This window comes from Ochlerotatus camptorhynchus, unplaced genomic scaffold, assembly GCF_037179485.1.
Source record: "Ochlerotatus camptorhynchus isolate MF236.1 unplaced genomic scaffold, CSIRO-AGI_Acam_v1.1 ptg000244l, whole genome shotgun sequence".
NCBI classification, from domain to species: Eukaryota; Metazoa; Arthropoda; class Insecta; order Diptera; family Culicidae; genus Ochlerotatus; species Ochlerotatus camptorhynchus.
The window spans coordinates 2,809,276-2,825,585 of NW_027040734.1; the positions used below are offsets into that span (position 1 = coordinate 2,809,276).

Below are 16,310 nucleotides of genomic sequence, written 5' to 3' on the forward strand. Positions count from 1 at the left end.
ACGATGCGAACAACGTGGTTGTGGTACCCAAAGACCACAACCATCCAAACAGCCCAGAACTCCACCCTATCGAACGGTATTTGACCTTGGCCAAACAGAATCTAAAAAAAAACTAATAAATCCACGGAAAACGAGCAGCAGTTTAAATCTAACTGGCGTTCGGCGGCGAATAAGGTCGATATGACCACTGTGCAAAATTTAATGGAAGGGGTTAAGCGAAAGGCACGGCAGTTTGGATTTGGTAAACCAAAAGAATAAACGCACATTTTTTCATTTAAATATATGAATTGAACTACCAAAAGAAAAATAAGAAGATTTTTGTGATATGAATTTTGACTGAAAGAAACGATTGTTTTGTCGACCAATTTTTGCGCGTTCCAGTCTTTAAAGCAAGCTATCAATTGACGTTTGAGTTGTTTTTATGAGTTTAAAACTGGAATGATTTTCGGGCGTTGTGAGTGTGAGTGCGTGAATATGCATGAGAATCTCAAGCGTGAATTTTGTTTGCCGCATTCGCACGCGAGTTTATTCTCACAAAGAAGCTCAATTGATAAGATTTGAGTATGATTTATCGACCACTTATCGTTACGGATCTTTAAACATCCCCTGAAGTCTGAAATTCCTGAAGTTGTTAGAACTGTCCTTAAGATCTCTGAGTGAGGATGGAAAATGTCATTTTCAATGAAAAATCTCCAGCGATATTTTCTTTACTTTAGTCCTAATTTATGAGATGTTTAGCGATTAAACTAGTTCATATTAAAATTTTTACAGAGATTTTCTTCAAATTCCCATCTATTTGTTTTGTCATGACATGACGTGACAGCGCAAAATGGTCTAGAAGGGGAAATTTCAGGTAAAAAAAGGAGCATGAAGATGAAGTTTAATCAATTTAGTGTCTTCAGAGAAGTTCTTAGTTGAAATAGGCGCATCTGATGAAGGAATGGTCCATAAATTATACTCATTAGGAAGCCGCTTAAAAATTCTAATTTTTTTGACTGACGTTTTTCGATATTAAAATGTTCTACAAATTTTATTTGTTTCCTGAAATTGAACCCGCGCAATTACTAGCTCCTTTATTGATATTATTGTTACTTGTACTGGGACAATCTTAAGAATATTTTCACTCCAGAGATTGAATACTGTTGCCTGCCTAAATTCATCTAAATCAGTTAGATGAGAACAATGCTCATGATAGGTAGTGTCGTCTCGTGATAGTGAGAGGACCTGTTTTCTCACTGTCATATGACGGCCGTGATATTTACCAGCTTTGCTTTGAGCTTCCCTGATGATGTCTTTGAAGATTTTAAAAAATTTCCTCAAGTTCTCTGGACTTCTCTGAAGTTTCTATGACCTTTTCAAGTTTTTTTTTGGAAATCCCTGAAGTTCATAGAACTTCTTAAAGTTCTTGAATCTTCCCTGAAATGCATGAAAAAAATCAGAAGTTCCCTTATTATCCCGCAGTCTACTCATGAAAGTTCTCCGAAATCCTCGGTATATCCATTCATTCTGTGGTACTTCTTAATTCATTTTATGTGGACCTCCCTGAAGTTCTCCAATCTTTCCTAAAAGGTCTTGCTACTCTTCTGACGAATTGCCTTGATCAATTAATCAAATTGCCCTAAAGATCTCTAAACTTCCCAAAAATGTCTGCACTTTCATAAAATTCTCGCAACTTCTGTGAAGTTTCCAGTTTATTTCTTAAGTTCTCTTAACTTCCCGGATGTTTTCTGGACAATTTTATTTTTTTGAGCTTCTTACTATTTTCCTCAATTTAAGGACAGTTCCCCTACAGTTCTCGAAATTTACCTGAGGTTATTCGGAGATTCCCTGTAGTTCCACCATTTTTCTTAATAAGAAGCTGCATAACTTCTTATGGCCCTTAAAATCAACTGAAGATTCTGCAACTTCTGTAAAGGACCTGAAATTTTGGAATGGAACTGACGCTCTTTGATCTTGACTGAATTTAGATATATTTTATTTTGTTTTTCCAGGCTCATTTGCCGTAGCTTTGCGGAGCCGATATTGATTGTTCAGATTACGAAATTACTCAAAACTAACGTTAGTAAAGCGGGGGCTGATTACTCGCGGTTATCTCGAGGGTAGGGGTAGCAAATTGTAATAAATGGATGGCAGGGTAGGGATTGGGAACAAAAAGTTTGGAGAGCAATGTGCTCTTGATCTCAAACTAAGCGATATACTGATGAAAAAGACGGACATGGGGGTACACCGATGGGAAGCTAACAACTTGGGAGAACACAAGATGACACTAACTACTAAATCCTCTGATCTATCCTTTTTAGAAACACATAGTTGAGATCTCGACTCGCCAACTTGTCTCTTCTAAGGGCCCTGATGGACGATATCAATTTTATCAATCAAGACATAAAAGGCTAATTTTCACGACAGACAAAAGCAACAGAAGGTGAAATAGAATGGATATAATCCACAAATGGCCACAAAGTTCCATAAACATCCGCATAGTTTAGCAGCCTCAGATGAATGGTAGTCTTGGATACCAGACAGGCTCTAAAACAAAGAACGCTGACCGTTGCTGCATTCTCATGAGTTAGATTATCACTTTATTAAGGAGACTTTCTAGAATATATTTTTACGTTTTTTTAGAGGATCTGTTAAGGAACATTGCTGCATTAAAATCCACGGAAATATCTTTAAAATGTATTCAATTCCATATTTACGATCGACAAATCGCCTACGATGAATTTTTCTTCATTTATCGTCAACAGTCGCTCGCCAGCTGGCAGAAAAAATGGAGTGAAGGGAGTTTGGGACGATGGCTATATTCGATCATTGGTTCAAAGGGTTGAATGTGGGTCGAGATTTCATTCGTGTGATGTCTCGCCTCATGTCCAATCACTATTCGTTAAACTCTCACTTGTTCCGTGTTGGGCTGGGGGACAGCAATCTCTGTGAATGTGGACAAGGTTACCAAGACGCAGATCACATCATTTGGTCTTGTGCTGAGCATCGTGGAGTCAGATCTGAGCTGTTCGATTCCCTTCGGGCTCGAGGTAGACAACCTAATGTTCCAGCTCGGGATGTTTTGGCTAGATGCGATCTGGAGTTTATGGAACTCATATATGTTTTCCTAAAGAATATTAACCTTAGATTGTAAGTTTGATTAACTTTGTGTTTAGTTTGTATTTTGTTTGTTTGTTTTTTTTTTAGTTTTTGTTTTTGTTATAATTGTAAAATTATAGAGCTGATAACATAATAGAAATAAGTTCATATTTAGAAATACTGAAATCTCCTCCTCCCTCTCCCCATCCATAAAATTGTAAATCTCCACTAACCTCGAGACGACCGCGAGTATTCGGTTCAATCCCTGTAACTCTAGATTTAAGATTAGGATTAAGTATGTATAACGAAAATGATAACTTGACTCTGTAAAGTTTATTCGATTGAGCCAGTACAAATAAATCAATTCATATAAAAAAGCCTGTTATTCCATGTTTTCGAAGCTGTTTCATGCATCATTCTTGCCACTACTCTCCAGTACGCGTTTTCTTTTCACAGCGAAGCATTGAGACCATTCACCACTCGCTCGCCTGCGTTACTGTATTGGAAGCAAATCGCAGGATTCACAGAAGAATGCGCAGACCCTAAAGTCTGTGGAGTACATCTGATCACCAACACCATCATAGAACTATTAGAAAACCCAACACCTCCGACGCAGGCATCGATCGCTTCACTATGCCAAAAATTTCTGGTCCGGGAGCACACGCGAAGAAAATAAAACAAGTACGCAGATAGCGACATTTCTGATGCTTGCAAACACGATGAATCATGTTTCCTACTCGATTCAAAAACTTTCCAGAAAGCGAGAAAACCACCACAATCACATAACGTATAACCGTCCGGGAGGCAGAGTGCCAGCGCTAATCAGCCAAAAGCAGCCGAAAACGATCCATACGAACGCACGCACAAAACAGAGAGCACACTTAAAACAGAACCGTATCCTATGGGTATTGAAACTCGAATCAGTAACCGAGGAAGCTAAGCAGTTCCACGCAAGATGACAAATCGGATAATATAATTATTTTTTACGGGAAATTGTTCACATTTTTGTTAAAATTCTTCTATTTTGGATTCTTGAAGAAATATAAAAAAATTTGTTGTTTTATTTTGTTCAAAGATCGGGCAGTTACATTTTGAGATATATGTAAATTTTTTTTTTAATTTTGCTACTCAAAATAAATAAATAAACCGGTTTTTGTTTATTTTTCCCAGAAAGATATTATTTTTCTCTACAACTTTGTATCACTCTTTCACTATTCACTTTCACCATTCATTTTATCTATTGACTATAACTATTCACTTTCACTATTCACATTCACTATTCACATTCACTATTCAATTTCACTATTCAATTTCACTATTCAATTTCACTATTTACATTCACTATTCAATTTCACTATTCACTTTCACTATTCACTTTTACTGTTCACTATTTACTTCCATTATCAATTGAAAAACAATCTACAACAGATACGTATTTCTGAAGAAGTTTCCGAAGAAATACGTATCTGTAAAGTTTTTTTTTAAGTGATGGTGAAGTAAAAAGTGAATTGTAAAAGTGAATAGTGAAAGCGAAAAGTTAATAGTGAAAATGAACAGTGAAAGTTAATAGTGAAAGTGAACAGTGAAAGTGAATAGTGAAAGTGAATAATGAAAGTGAATAGTGAATGTGAATAGTGAATAATGAATAATGAAATAGTGAATAGTGAAATAGTGAAAGTGATACAATAGTAGTAGAAACAAAAGGAAAAACAACGTAACAAGAGCATCTCATTTTATAGGGAGTATTTAATCATTTATGCGTAGATTTACTATCTTTCCCGTGTATTTTTTTAAACCACCCACATTAGATTCGGATCTGAAGCGTAACGGCAAAGTGACTGCTAATTCTATTGTCCATCTGTGAAATGTACGTTAACGCAGCGTAAACAGATCGGTGGCCTTTTAGAAGAGCGAAGCAGCGGTTAATCATCCAAAAAAATCTTCAAAAAAATGACCTGGAAAAAATAGTTTCCTATAAAATATGAAATGACCCAATAAACAATTTGAAATGTTCCATAGAAATCGCTGAAGTTTATGGAACACTTCCGCTGTTTTATTGGTACAATTCAAATTTTTAATGGTCTCATACTTTTTTTTGTGGAACATTTCAGAAATTTTCATTTTTAGTATTTATTGATCAGTTCCCATGTTTTATGGGAAATATTTTTAATTTTACTGGAGCAGTTTAACTTAAGCATGGTGCCTTCACATTTTTATCGAGCGTGTATATTTAAATATTGGCACATCTGCCTGTTTTTTATGGGTCAATTATTGATTTTTAGGGTGCATTCCATCGATACAATTGGTGCCAAATATGGGCTGCCCTTTACAGACTAAGCAATTGAGAGCCCGAGTACTGACAAAAACTCCCCAATCAAGCCACGTATCAGGTGGTCGGTATCATCGTCTTCACTGCACCATAACTGTATAACTACCAACATGCCATACATCGTGCTACAATTTACGGCGCATCGTTGAGCCCCGGAAAGTACTGAATATTTTATCACCGAGGCCATACGGCAGCGAAAAATAATCCTATTCTCGCATAACTTGCATCTTGGAATAAGATCGCCGCCGTGAAATCCCCACACATTCCACACAACTGATGATACCGTGCACTAACCAAGTGAGAATGGAGAAACGGGGAAATTCCACCGCCTTGAATTCATCTTTACGACACAAAGACGACTCGTTCCACTCGTTTAAATGAGCCACATCGGGAGGGAAAAAACTGCTCTCAACCCTCTGCCCAGCTCTTGGAGGCGGCGAATTAATCTTTCATGACCCGGGAAAGTATTTGGGTGGAAAATCACTTCGGAATTGATGGGAAGCGAAAGGCGGCACAGCAGAAGCAGGAATGAAATTATCACTTCCACTGTGCGCTGTTACCGTGGTCGTTTTCCACTCCATTTTCCCAGTTCGGATCGTTTTCTAGACTGGACCAAAACTACATACACACACACACATAGATAGGTACCGAGGTGTACCTACGAACGAAACTGCGAAGGAAATATTTATGGCTTTGTTATTCTTTGCTCTTCGGGGTAAAGCTTTCAGCGCCGAAGATTTATGGTTCCAGCGGGAGTGGTTGGCCTTCCGGAAAATGGAATATACATTTTTTTTGCGAAAGATTGGTTGGTTTCGTTCGGTTGAGCGACTAATGTGGTTTCTGAGAATTTCTGTAAACAATCATCCAAAATGGAACTCACCTCCGTACAGAACGAACAGCCACACTGCGATATCCGGGTGAGATTCTCGGCGTTGTGTTCCCCGAGGCACAGTTTGCAGGTTAATATTACGGTCGGATTCAGGGCACTGCTGCTGGGTGGAACCCCGGTCACAGCCGTAGGACTCTGAGGTTCCGCCAGCATGGCTGCCTTCGATGTTACCGATGCCCGGCTGCTGCTGTTGGACGAGGAGGATCCCGACGAGGAGGTGCGCGATGCCGATGGAGAACACGAGGAAGCACTCGGCGATGAGGAGGAGGAAGATGTTCCCGACGAGGTTTTCGTTAGCCGTAGTAAACTACCGACGTGTTTACCACTTCCGGTGCCGGGTGCTTGTTGGTTGGTACCACCAACTGACACAAAGCCTCCGTTGGATAGGTTGAGTGAATACCGCGAACCGGCCGCTGCGAGAGATAAGAGACTAGAACAACGGGAGCACGTGGCCACCGATGCACAATTGCGTAACCGATTCTGCGGTTTGATGGGTTCGACCGCATGGGCGGAATTGGTCAAAGCGAGGACTGTTTCGCACTTCCGGAGGCCACTCGGTGGTTGTGACCCTAGCAGAGGCACGGATTTCGGAGGTGCTAGGCTGTTGCAGCTGACATCCCTCTTCAGCAGAGGAACCACCGACCAAAGCTTCTGATGAACGGAGCTGAGCGAAGTGGTTGAAATGTTCAGTCGACTCCGCGTCATTTCGAGCAGATTGTGCTCGGAGGGGCTCTTGCTGATTTTAATCTCGGGCGAAGGTAGCAGCGGTACATTCGTTGCACTCGACAGCGGAGGTGCAGCTGGCACCGATGGAAGTGGCAGCACTGGCGTAGGTTCCTTTGAGGGCCTCCTTCCAACGAGACTTTTGAGAAATGCTTCCAGCCGACGTTTCCGTGGTACCGGTGCTCCCAGGGAAACCGGGTGGGTGCCATCGGTTGCCATCGATGGCACTACCGGTGAGGATGGATTGCAGCCAGCTGTGGATCGGCGATTGGCTTGGGTGCCACCTCCGCCGCCTCCGCTCGACACCACCAACGGTTTGGGACCGCTGAACTGAGGCGAGTGTGGCTCCAGTAGCGAAGCGGACTCGTGGGAACCGCCATTGGCGAGGGCGCTCCGTAGACCAGCCAGATTGTGCACGATCGATGCAAAGTCCTGCAATGGAAAAGAATTTGGAAAATAATGAATAAATCGTTATTTGATTTGATTGCCACAATCGAATAAAAGCTACAAATGGACGAAGCATGGGGAGAAGTGTCCCACTAGCATGGGCATTATATCATTATATCGTGCACATCACTTCAACTAATGCGACGGAAACAGAGGGAAATGAAAATAATCAATCCGATATCCTGTTTCAGCTGACGTCAAAGCAAAAGTCGTATTTGCGAGCAACTAGTGTAGAGGACAATATTTAGAACGAACAAGTATGTAGGGGGTTGTATCTATGAACACGGAGCCGTCACCGTAATTGCAGAGCGTCGTGACTCTATTTTTTTTATCTAGTTCGTTTATTTGGAAGGCTCAATCGCGTTAGCTTTACGGAGCCGATAATTCATTGTTCACTGTGTGCAACAAAATTCACTTAATTCTATGTCTAGTAGGAGTTGGGCCGATTACTCGCGGCTTACTCGAGGTTAGAAGGGTACATTTTCGAAGGATAGGATCAGGGGAGGAGCTTGGGGTAGGGTTTCGTTGTCTCATCAGAGCGTTGTCGCCAGTAAGAACGGTAGTGCTGTTCTAGCTTCGTCCGGAGTTCGACCGGCTATGGTGGGTGACCAGTGGGCGACGATGAGACTCATCGAGACGGGGGGACAAGACAGAGTCGTGACTCTAGAATTGATGGGTTCCAACTAAGCATTGCGTATATTAAGCCTTTTAGGTGTATGATAGAAATCCATAAAACTTGTACACTCAATTCTGTTTTTACACGATTTTTCCCACCTCTATTTTTTATCGTGTGATCTCAATTAGCAACCAAATTTAATGCAACGTGTTTCAAAAAATTACAAAAAAATCAAAAGAGAATCAGGTGGTCTGCTGGATTCTCGAGCAGGAGAAAATAACGTATTAATACCGAATTCATGCATGATATTAGCATAACTGGCAACCTAAATATTTATTTATTTATCGTTGCTGCATTCTCATGTGTAAGATTATCAAAGTAGGCAGTGTATATTTTAAGATGGTTCACTCAAAATAATTCACACGTTATTGTTACGTGAAAAATCACATAGAGTAACTCTATTTCCGCTTCTGTCAATTTTACGTGACACAAGTAGAGTCTACGTGATACCACATATGCATCAACGGAAATTCCCTTCGAAGTCGGTAGATTTTTTAATGAAACGTACGTGATTTGCACATACACAAATTCTATGTGCATTTCACGTAAACCCTTCGCGCTTCTTTAAAAGGATACTTTATCCACTAGAAGCGCATAAATTGTTTTGTTCGTAATAGTATCTCCTTTTTGTAGAATTGTAAATTAAAATATGCTCAGCCATTTTATATGTAGTGTTTTGTATTTATGATGTTGCCTCAAAATGGAGCTTTTTGGTGTGGGGGAGAGTAGAGGGTACTCAAAAAAAAAACAAAAAAAAAAAAAAAAGTGATTCTCACATATGAAAAAAATAAAAATAAATTACTCATTCATAATGGTACACATTGCTTGGCAATGTGAATGTTTACATACTAGTGAAAATATAGATAATTTTGATACCTATTTATTTGCGTGGAACAATTTCGTGTTGTAAGTATGATAACTAAACAAATTATGTATAGAATAACTTTTAAGTTTGTTTTATAGTTTCAGTATACCGGCAAAAAGTACCATGAGCATGAATGCAAGTTAAACTCCCTTACATCATATGGTTGTAACCAAGTTTTCGTTAGTTGTCCCGTTCGAATTTATGTTCGCCCTGTGTATATATTGACCGCAATAAACCTATTTTGGAATCAATGATAACTATAGAATCATTTGTAATGCGAAATCAATGATACATTTTATTTACAACGAAATTAAAATCATTGCAGACGATTATATATTCCATCGACAGAATAACGTAGCTTCTACGTGATAATTCAGTAACCATCTCGCTCACTGAAATGAGTGCTTCCATGTATGAATCACGTAACTCTTACGTGAAAAGTGCGATGGAAAAAATCTATGTGTGTTTTCACGTAGCATTGACGTGAAAATTATTTTGAGTGATAAGATAGTAAGATGCACCCTCGGGGCAAAATTACTTTTTGGCGACCGTGTAGACCTTTTTACAATAGTTGCTTTAAGTGCTATTTTATCAATTTTCCTACCTTTTAAAAAAATATATATACCAGCCATTCCGTAGCAGAATTTCGTAAAAATTGGTAGTTCCTTATCGTATAATATTAGATCTATCTTTTTTTTTGTTATAAGGGTAACCATTTCCATGTTAGGGTGCTGCAAAAAATCAATTTTTTTTTTCAAAAATGACTTATTCCCATAATTTATAATTTTTGAACCACTACACAGTGACCGAAGCCCGGACCAAAACTCTAAAAAGTTTGTTTTTATGTTTTGTTATTTTATATTTTTTCTAGGTTTTTCACACATTGAATAACGTTTTCTCAAAATTTCGAGTGTATTGGATAAGATTTCGATTTTGACCACACTTTGAACGTTGCTAAGTTAGCTGATTTTGATGATTTGTATGTTCAAAAACCAACAATTTAAAGCTCACTTAAAAAACTTGTTACGCATTCAATTTTGATCAAACTTGTGTGTCTAGGTGTCTAGGTTGCTCTAAACCAGTCTTCACGAAACATAGACGGCGTTGAGCTTGAGTTTCAATTTCTTCAGAGTTACCAGTGTTACCTTTCGAACTCAGGTGTACTCTGCACATCGAACGTGATACTTCGTACCTGCACGTAAGTGTGAACATTGAGGCTTGCTATGTTGCAACAGAAAGAGCAGACAAAATCGATGAACGCTTCTTATACGCCTTTAGCCTACACATCTTTCAGAGTAATAACAGACGAGAGGTGAACATGCCAGTCTGATACACTCAAAGTTCATGGTTCGAGCTTGAATAATTCCCTTTTATAATTCTTTTTAATATCATTCATTCTTTCCAACGCCAACGCCTGATTGCTGCACTTGAATACGAACGATGTTTTTTTTAAGCGCTGAAGCAAACGATCTGCGGACATAAACGTTGTTGAGGTGTGTGTATGAGAGAATGCTTATGTAATGCACATCAGTGAAGTTGGTGAAGTGGTTGAGACTAAGGTACTGATGCATGGTCAATATCGGTGTATTTTTGTTGATTTTGTTACTAAGGAATCCGATTTTGACTGACAAACGGTCGTGCCTTTAGATGGTACTCTAACTCTTCTAAGGGACATTTCAATTAAAATCGGTTCCTTGCTATAAGAACAAGAATGACCGTATTTAAACCGAATGCAACGGTACCTTGTGCGAGTACCCAGGACCCGATGGGCCTGACCTGACTAGGTTGTCCCCCTCGATGTTCCCTGGGATCCCGCAGTGTCTGGGAATCCATGTGTAGGTAGTGTTTGGTGGCGCAACCTTCAAGATGCCCTGGACCCAGGGGTTGACCGGGACCTCCGACAAAAGGGCCTGATTAACACTGTGGGAGTCAGACAGGATCAGGATTAGGCGATCCGCAGGAACCGTGACGGCATGAAGAATAGCCGCTGCTTCTGCCGAGAACACCGAACATTGTTTTGGCAGACTTCTACTCGTTGGGGAAATGTCACAAGCGATTCCCATTCTTATCTCCGTGCCAGTGAATCTTGGCCACTGGGGGGAGCTCTGCGTTGGCGATTGTACGGAAAACTCTGTCCCCCTCGCTGAGCAGCCAGATTCTGTCATTTCCAGCGGTGTTTGCTGAAAATGCAGCGGCTTTGTTGGCAATGGCTGCGTAGATGCGGTACCGGAAAGGGAGAGTGCCGGCTTCGATACAGCTGGCATCGGCTGGCGTCGAGGGTAGGAGACCGGAGATGATGCGCGTGTAGCTATTGTACACCGGAGTGAGTATTTGTATTGCCTTGTCGGTAGCGATGCAAGTCAGCTCGAGTCCATACATCAGCCGGCTGTCTACGATGGCCCGGGCAACACGGAAACGTACTTCTCTGGCAACTGGCCTTGACCTCTTGAAGGTGCTGGTCAAAACTCAGCGACCGGTCAATGACAACCCCCGCCAGTTTCACAGTTTTCTTCGATGGGATAGCTTGATTACCGATCTTTTTGGAAGGTCCGCAGACCCGATGTCGGTACTGGCAAACGTTAGACCTAGCGCTCTTTCCAACAGACATCTGAAAACCTTTCGAAGCGGCCCATCTGGCTACGGCGGAAACCCTTGCTTGGGCTCTAATCCTCGTTCGTCCCGGAGTTTGACCTGTGGCTACGATTAGCATGGTATGCGGACAATAAGGTCAATTTCGTGCCGAAAATGTTCAACCCTCCCAACACTCCGGAGCTCCACCCCATCGAGAAGTACTGGGCGATTATGAAGCAGCACCTTCTTAAACGACCTAAGGTAGTGAAGACAGTCGAGGAACTGAAGAAAGTATGGGTTTACATGCAAAAAACGGTTGACTCACAGGTTGTGCAGAATCTTATGGCCGGGGTTAAGGCCAAGGTGCGGGCATTTGCGTATGGACTGTAAATAAAATACGAGTAAAATGGTAAAATGAAGTTTAATAGTTATTTCTCAATTCCTGAAAATTTGATGGCAATCGGATGAAAACTCGAATTTTGCGAATCAATTTTGTGCGTGGCAATTTCATCGTGGACACCCTTTAAAGCATTTGCACTATTTTTTAAGTTGTGTGACCCAACATCAGTATTTTGATTTGGGGTTACTTTGATAATGCTCGATGAATATAGAAAAAAAAAATTGTGAAACTCAAACTTTTCAGTTCTTTAAATATGAAACTTTGAATGAGTATATAATCAGAAAACATCAAAAGCAATAAGAATACAACATTGAATTTGTGATGGCTATATCGGAAATTGATTTAATAAATGATGGTTTGAGTGCTTTTTCAAACAGGCGCAAAATACGAAAATGGTTTTTTTTAATATGTTTGTATAATATGTAACACATACTATATAAAAACTATATACGATATCAACGGAAATACCCTAAACTACAATATGGAACCAATATTTCTAATTAAGAAAAAGCGCAGCGAGTAAATTTAATCTTTATATTATACTATCAATTTACCCGCATTATCAAAGATACCCCGTTTTACGGTACTCGAAAAAATCCAACACTTTCTTTTGATTGTAAATTTTTATTGCATGGGTAAAAATTGATGAAATTTTGAGGAAAACTAGTTTAGAGTGTAATGTTTACATGTGCACAATTTCGTCACAATCTGTCAAGTGGTTATCGAGATGGTTTCCGAGCAAGACGTGTTTCGAAAAAAAATAATGGGAGCGGTCGTGGAAAACCCATGCCAGTCCCACAGGTGGATCGCGAAACAGTTCGGAATCGACAATTTGACCGTGTCCCGAGTGGTAAAATCGTTCAAGGAGACCCAGACGACCCAGCGACGAACTGGCAGCGGAAGAAAAGCGAAGACCACCGACCCCGTAAACGCAGGAAGGTGAGGGATTACTTCAAGCGCATTCCGAACCTTTCGATTCGGAACGTGGCCAAGAAGGTTAATTCTTCCGTCTGGTTCGTCTAGCAGACATTGAAGCGGGCCGGACTTCATGTCTTCAAGGTAGGGAAGGCGCCTAACCGAACCGATAAACAGAATACGGTGGCCAAATCCCGCACCAGGAAGCTTTACCACGAGTGCACAGTGGGCAACAATTGACAAAACCGCGGCTAAATTGAATATCTCGGCTGCCAAACGGTTCCAGTCGACATTTTATACATATTCTTAAAGAAAAAACTCTCGATCGGTGGTGGTCTCATTGGCCGGAGACTTTTGCGTACCGAGATAGAGGGCCGAGATCAACCCGAGTTCCCGGTAAAGTAGGAAATGCCACTATCCATCGACATAATTTTACACTTTACTTAACCTATATTACTGGAAATTGATAGTACTAACTATATATGGTGACACCATATACGCCCTCAGGGAAACTCTACTGGCCTTAGGGAGGATCCGGAACGACCGATAAAGTGGCCACATTATAAAAAAATGTCCTAGACTCTTGTGATTTTTTTCTATGTTGTTCAGAATCAAGAGATCAAAGCGTATTTAATATCGAAACTATATTTTGGGGTATAGTGACCATATTCTGGTTCTCCGGATAATCTGGACTGACCGATAAAGTGGCCACATTATAAAAATTGTCGTAGAACCTTTCGATTTTTTCTATGTTGTTCAGAATCAAGAGATCAAAGCGCAGCCGAGATATTCAATTTAGTCGCGGTTTTGTCAATTTTTGCCCATTGTGGAGTGGTTGGTGCAGCCAAAATGCATCGTAATGAACTACGAGACGTACATTAAAGCGGACGCCAAACAGATCCCCGGCCTGGAGTTTTTCTTCGGCAAGTCCCGCCTGGTTGTTCCGGGGAAAATCCGGAAGAAGAAGGTCGACAAATTTGCCAAGAATTACTTAGTGTGGCAGGTGATCTGTGGGTTCGACAAATTCAGCAAGCCGTACATAGACCGGCACCATCAACGGCCAAATATATCAAGAAAAATGCCTCCAGAAGCACCTCCTGTCCTTCCTCCGCTCCCACGAAGGTGTCACTCTGTTTTGGCCGGATCTCGCATCCTGCCATTACGCGAAACCGGTGATGTAGTGGTACGAAGCCAACGATGTTCTTTGTGTGCCGAAGGAGGCAAATCTGCCAAACTCGCCAGAACTTCCCTCAATAGAAAAATTCTGGGCGATCTTCAAAAGGGAAGGTCTTCAAAAACGACAAGGGTTTGAAGAAAGAGTGAATGAAAGTGTGTAAGAAAGATGTCGCACAGGATTTCATGGGTAGCGTTATGTCCAAGGTGCGGGAATTTAGCCTAGGAGACGAGGTTGAATAAATCAAATTTGCAAAAACATGGCTAGGGTAGATGTACCAGTTATGGCTATACGTTCCTATTATGGTGTGTTCCAATTGTGGCCTATGGGAATTCCATAGGCCTTAACTGGAACACACCATAATAGGAACGTATGGCCGTAACTGGTACACCTACCCTAATATGTGTTTATTTATTCTCTGAAAGTTTGCATTGAGAAAAAAATCCAAAACTTAATAACTTCAAAAAAATATAACTCAAACACGAAAAAAGACCACTCACTTCAAAAAATTGCTGTAAATTTAGGTACTCTGAGACTGACATATATGAGCGTCAATGTTGACATAAAATTGAGTCATAAAAGACGCGAAATTCATCTCAATCAAATGTACTTTCGAACTTTTCAGTCTCGGAGTACTTAATTTTACATGACATGTTTGTTAACGTCTGATCCTTTATGTCAAAGATGGATTCCGTCACGCGTAAGATTAAGTATTTCTAAGTGTGCACCTTACTGATTTTTTGATATGTTGTATAAAAGCCTAAATCCTAAATCCTAAAGCCTCTGTCTACTAACCATGAAAACCATAAAAAAACAAATACAATCAATGTTTTTCAAGACATAATCCCAATTTTTAAAATTATTATATTTTTCTTAACAGTATTTTTAATTACCTTTCATTTGGTATTTGAAAAAAGTAATATTTGAAGAAAAAAAAACGGTTTTTTGGACCACCCTAACGCGGAAAAATACGGGTCTAATATTTTACGATAAGAAACAAAACTATCAATTTTTACGAAATTCTGCTATGAAATGGCTTCATGTATGTTAGGAGAAAATAATTATATTGCCTGACTGACCTAGAAAATAAAACATGGTAAGGGAGCTTTTCCTCATTGCAGAGGCGTCGCGTTCCTCATTTGTTTAACTGTGCACCAAACTTTGTTCGTTATTGTTTACCACCACATATTAGTTTTTGTTTTATTTTTCAATGCTCCATGAATTTGAGGGACATATTCTCAATTACTATATTAATCACTACTTAACGTAACATTTAAAGGGCCTATCATCTTGTGTAAACAAAACTTGTATGGCCCTTTTTGCGCTAACCGAAGTAGCAGGAATTGCAAAACTTAAGGTTCAATTTACTTTGATGCTTTTTCGAAAAATTCAAGAGCAGTTTTTTTCGACGCATTAGTTCAGATTGCAAAATGCTCGCACTATTCGATTCCTTTTGCTATTCTACACAAAATGACGCGAGCTTTAAGCAATCTGAAATAATGCGTCGAAAAAAACTGCTTTTGATTTTTTCGAAAATGCATCAAAGTAAATTGAACCTTAACAACACTATCGGAATGAACCAGGGGAAGCTCATAAGTTTTGACAGGCGCACTAGCGCAACCATCGGTAATTGAGAGATTTACAACTGACAAGAGAGTGAGTGCGAGCTTTTGCGCTCTCTTTCTCCATTATTATCTTTTTCTGCAATCAGATATCGAAGTGCACAGCGAGAAATGCACGCTTTAGGTACCCATACATCAAAAATGTTCTTCTAATTTAAACTCACACATTCAAACCGAGCTGCAAGTATTATACACGTCCAAAGCGTACCAGACTGATGTTTCCGTGTTGCTTCCGTTTGACGCGTGACTGCTGAAAATTTCAATTACAACTAGTGGTGCAAACCGCCATGTATTGTGGAAAATTTGTGATATGTTTCAAGAGGTGATAGAAGGTCTGCTTGGCTTACATTAGAGTCGGTGTATAATGAGTCACGCCAAGAGAAAAACAGTTGAACTCGCATCACGGTTTTCGAAAGATTCCCTTTCTTTTAACTTGGCAAGAGAGGACTTCTACATCAACTTCAAATGACTTCTAGCGAGAAAAAATAATAGCGGCTGTAGTAAATCATTATAACAGTGATTTTTTCAAATTATCTTAACAAAAAATAGTAGAAATTCTCATTACTGATCATTACCAAACGTATCCCATGACAATTGAATGCTCACTGTGTGTATATGATT

General features: G+C 40.0%; 1 protein-coding gene across 2 annotated transcripts in view; it reads right to left on the reverse strand.

Annotated features, from left to right (window-relative positions):
- The window catches only part of LOC135704618 (uncharacterized), a 238,954-nt gene that overhangs the window by 69,884 nt on the left and 152,760 nt on the right, over nucleotides 1–16,310 (reverse strand). For both annotated transcript variants that reach the window (XM_065226082.1, XM_065226083.1), the window contains exon 4: nucleotides 6,288–7,451. In XM_065226082.1, the coding sequence (XP_065082154.1) occupies nucleotides 6,288–7,451 (1,164 nt within the window). The remainder of the gene's footprint in view (nucleotides 1–6,287; nucleotides 7,452–16,310) is intronic.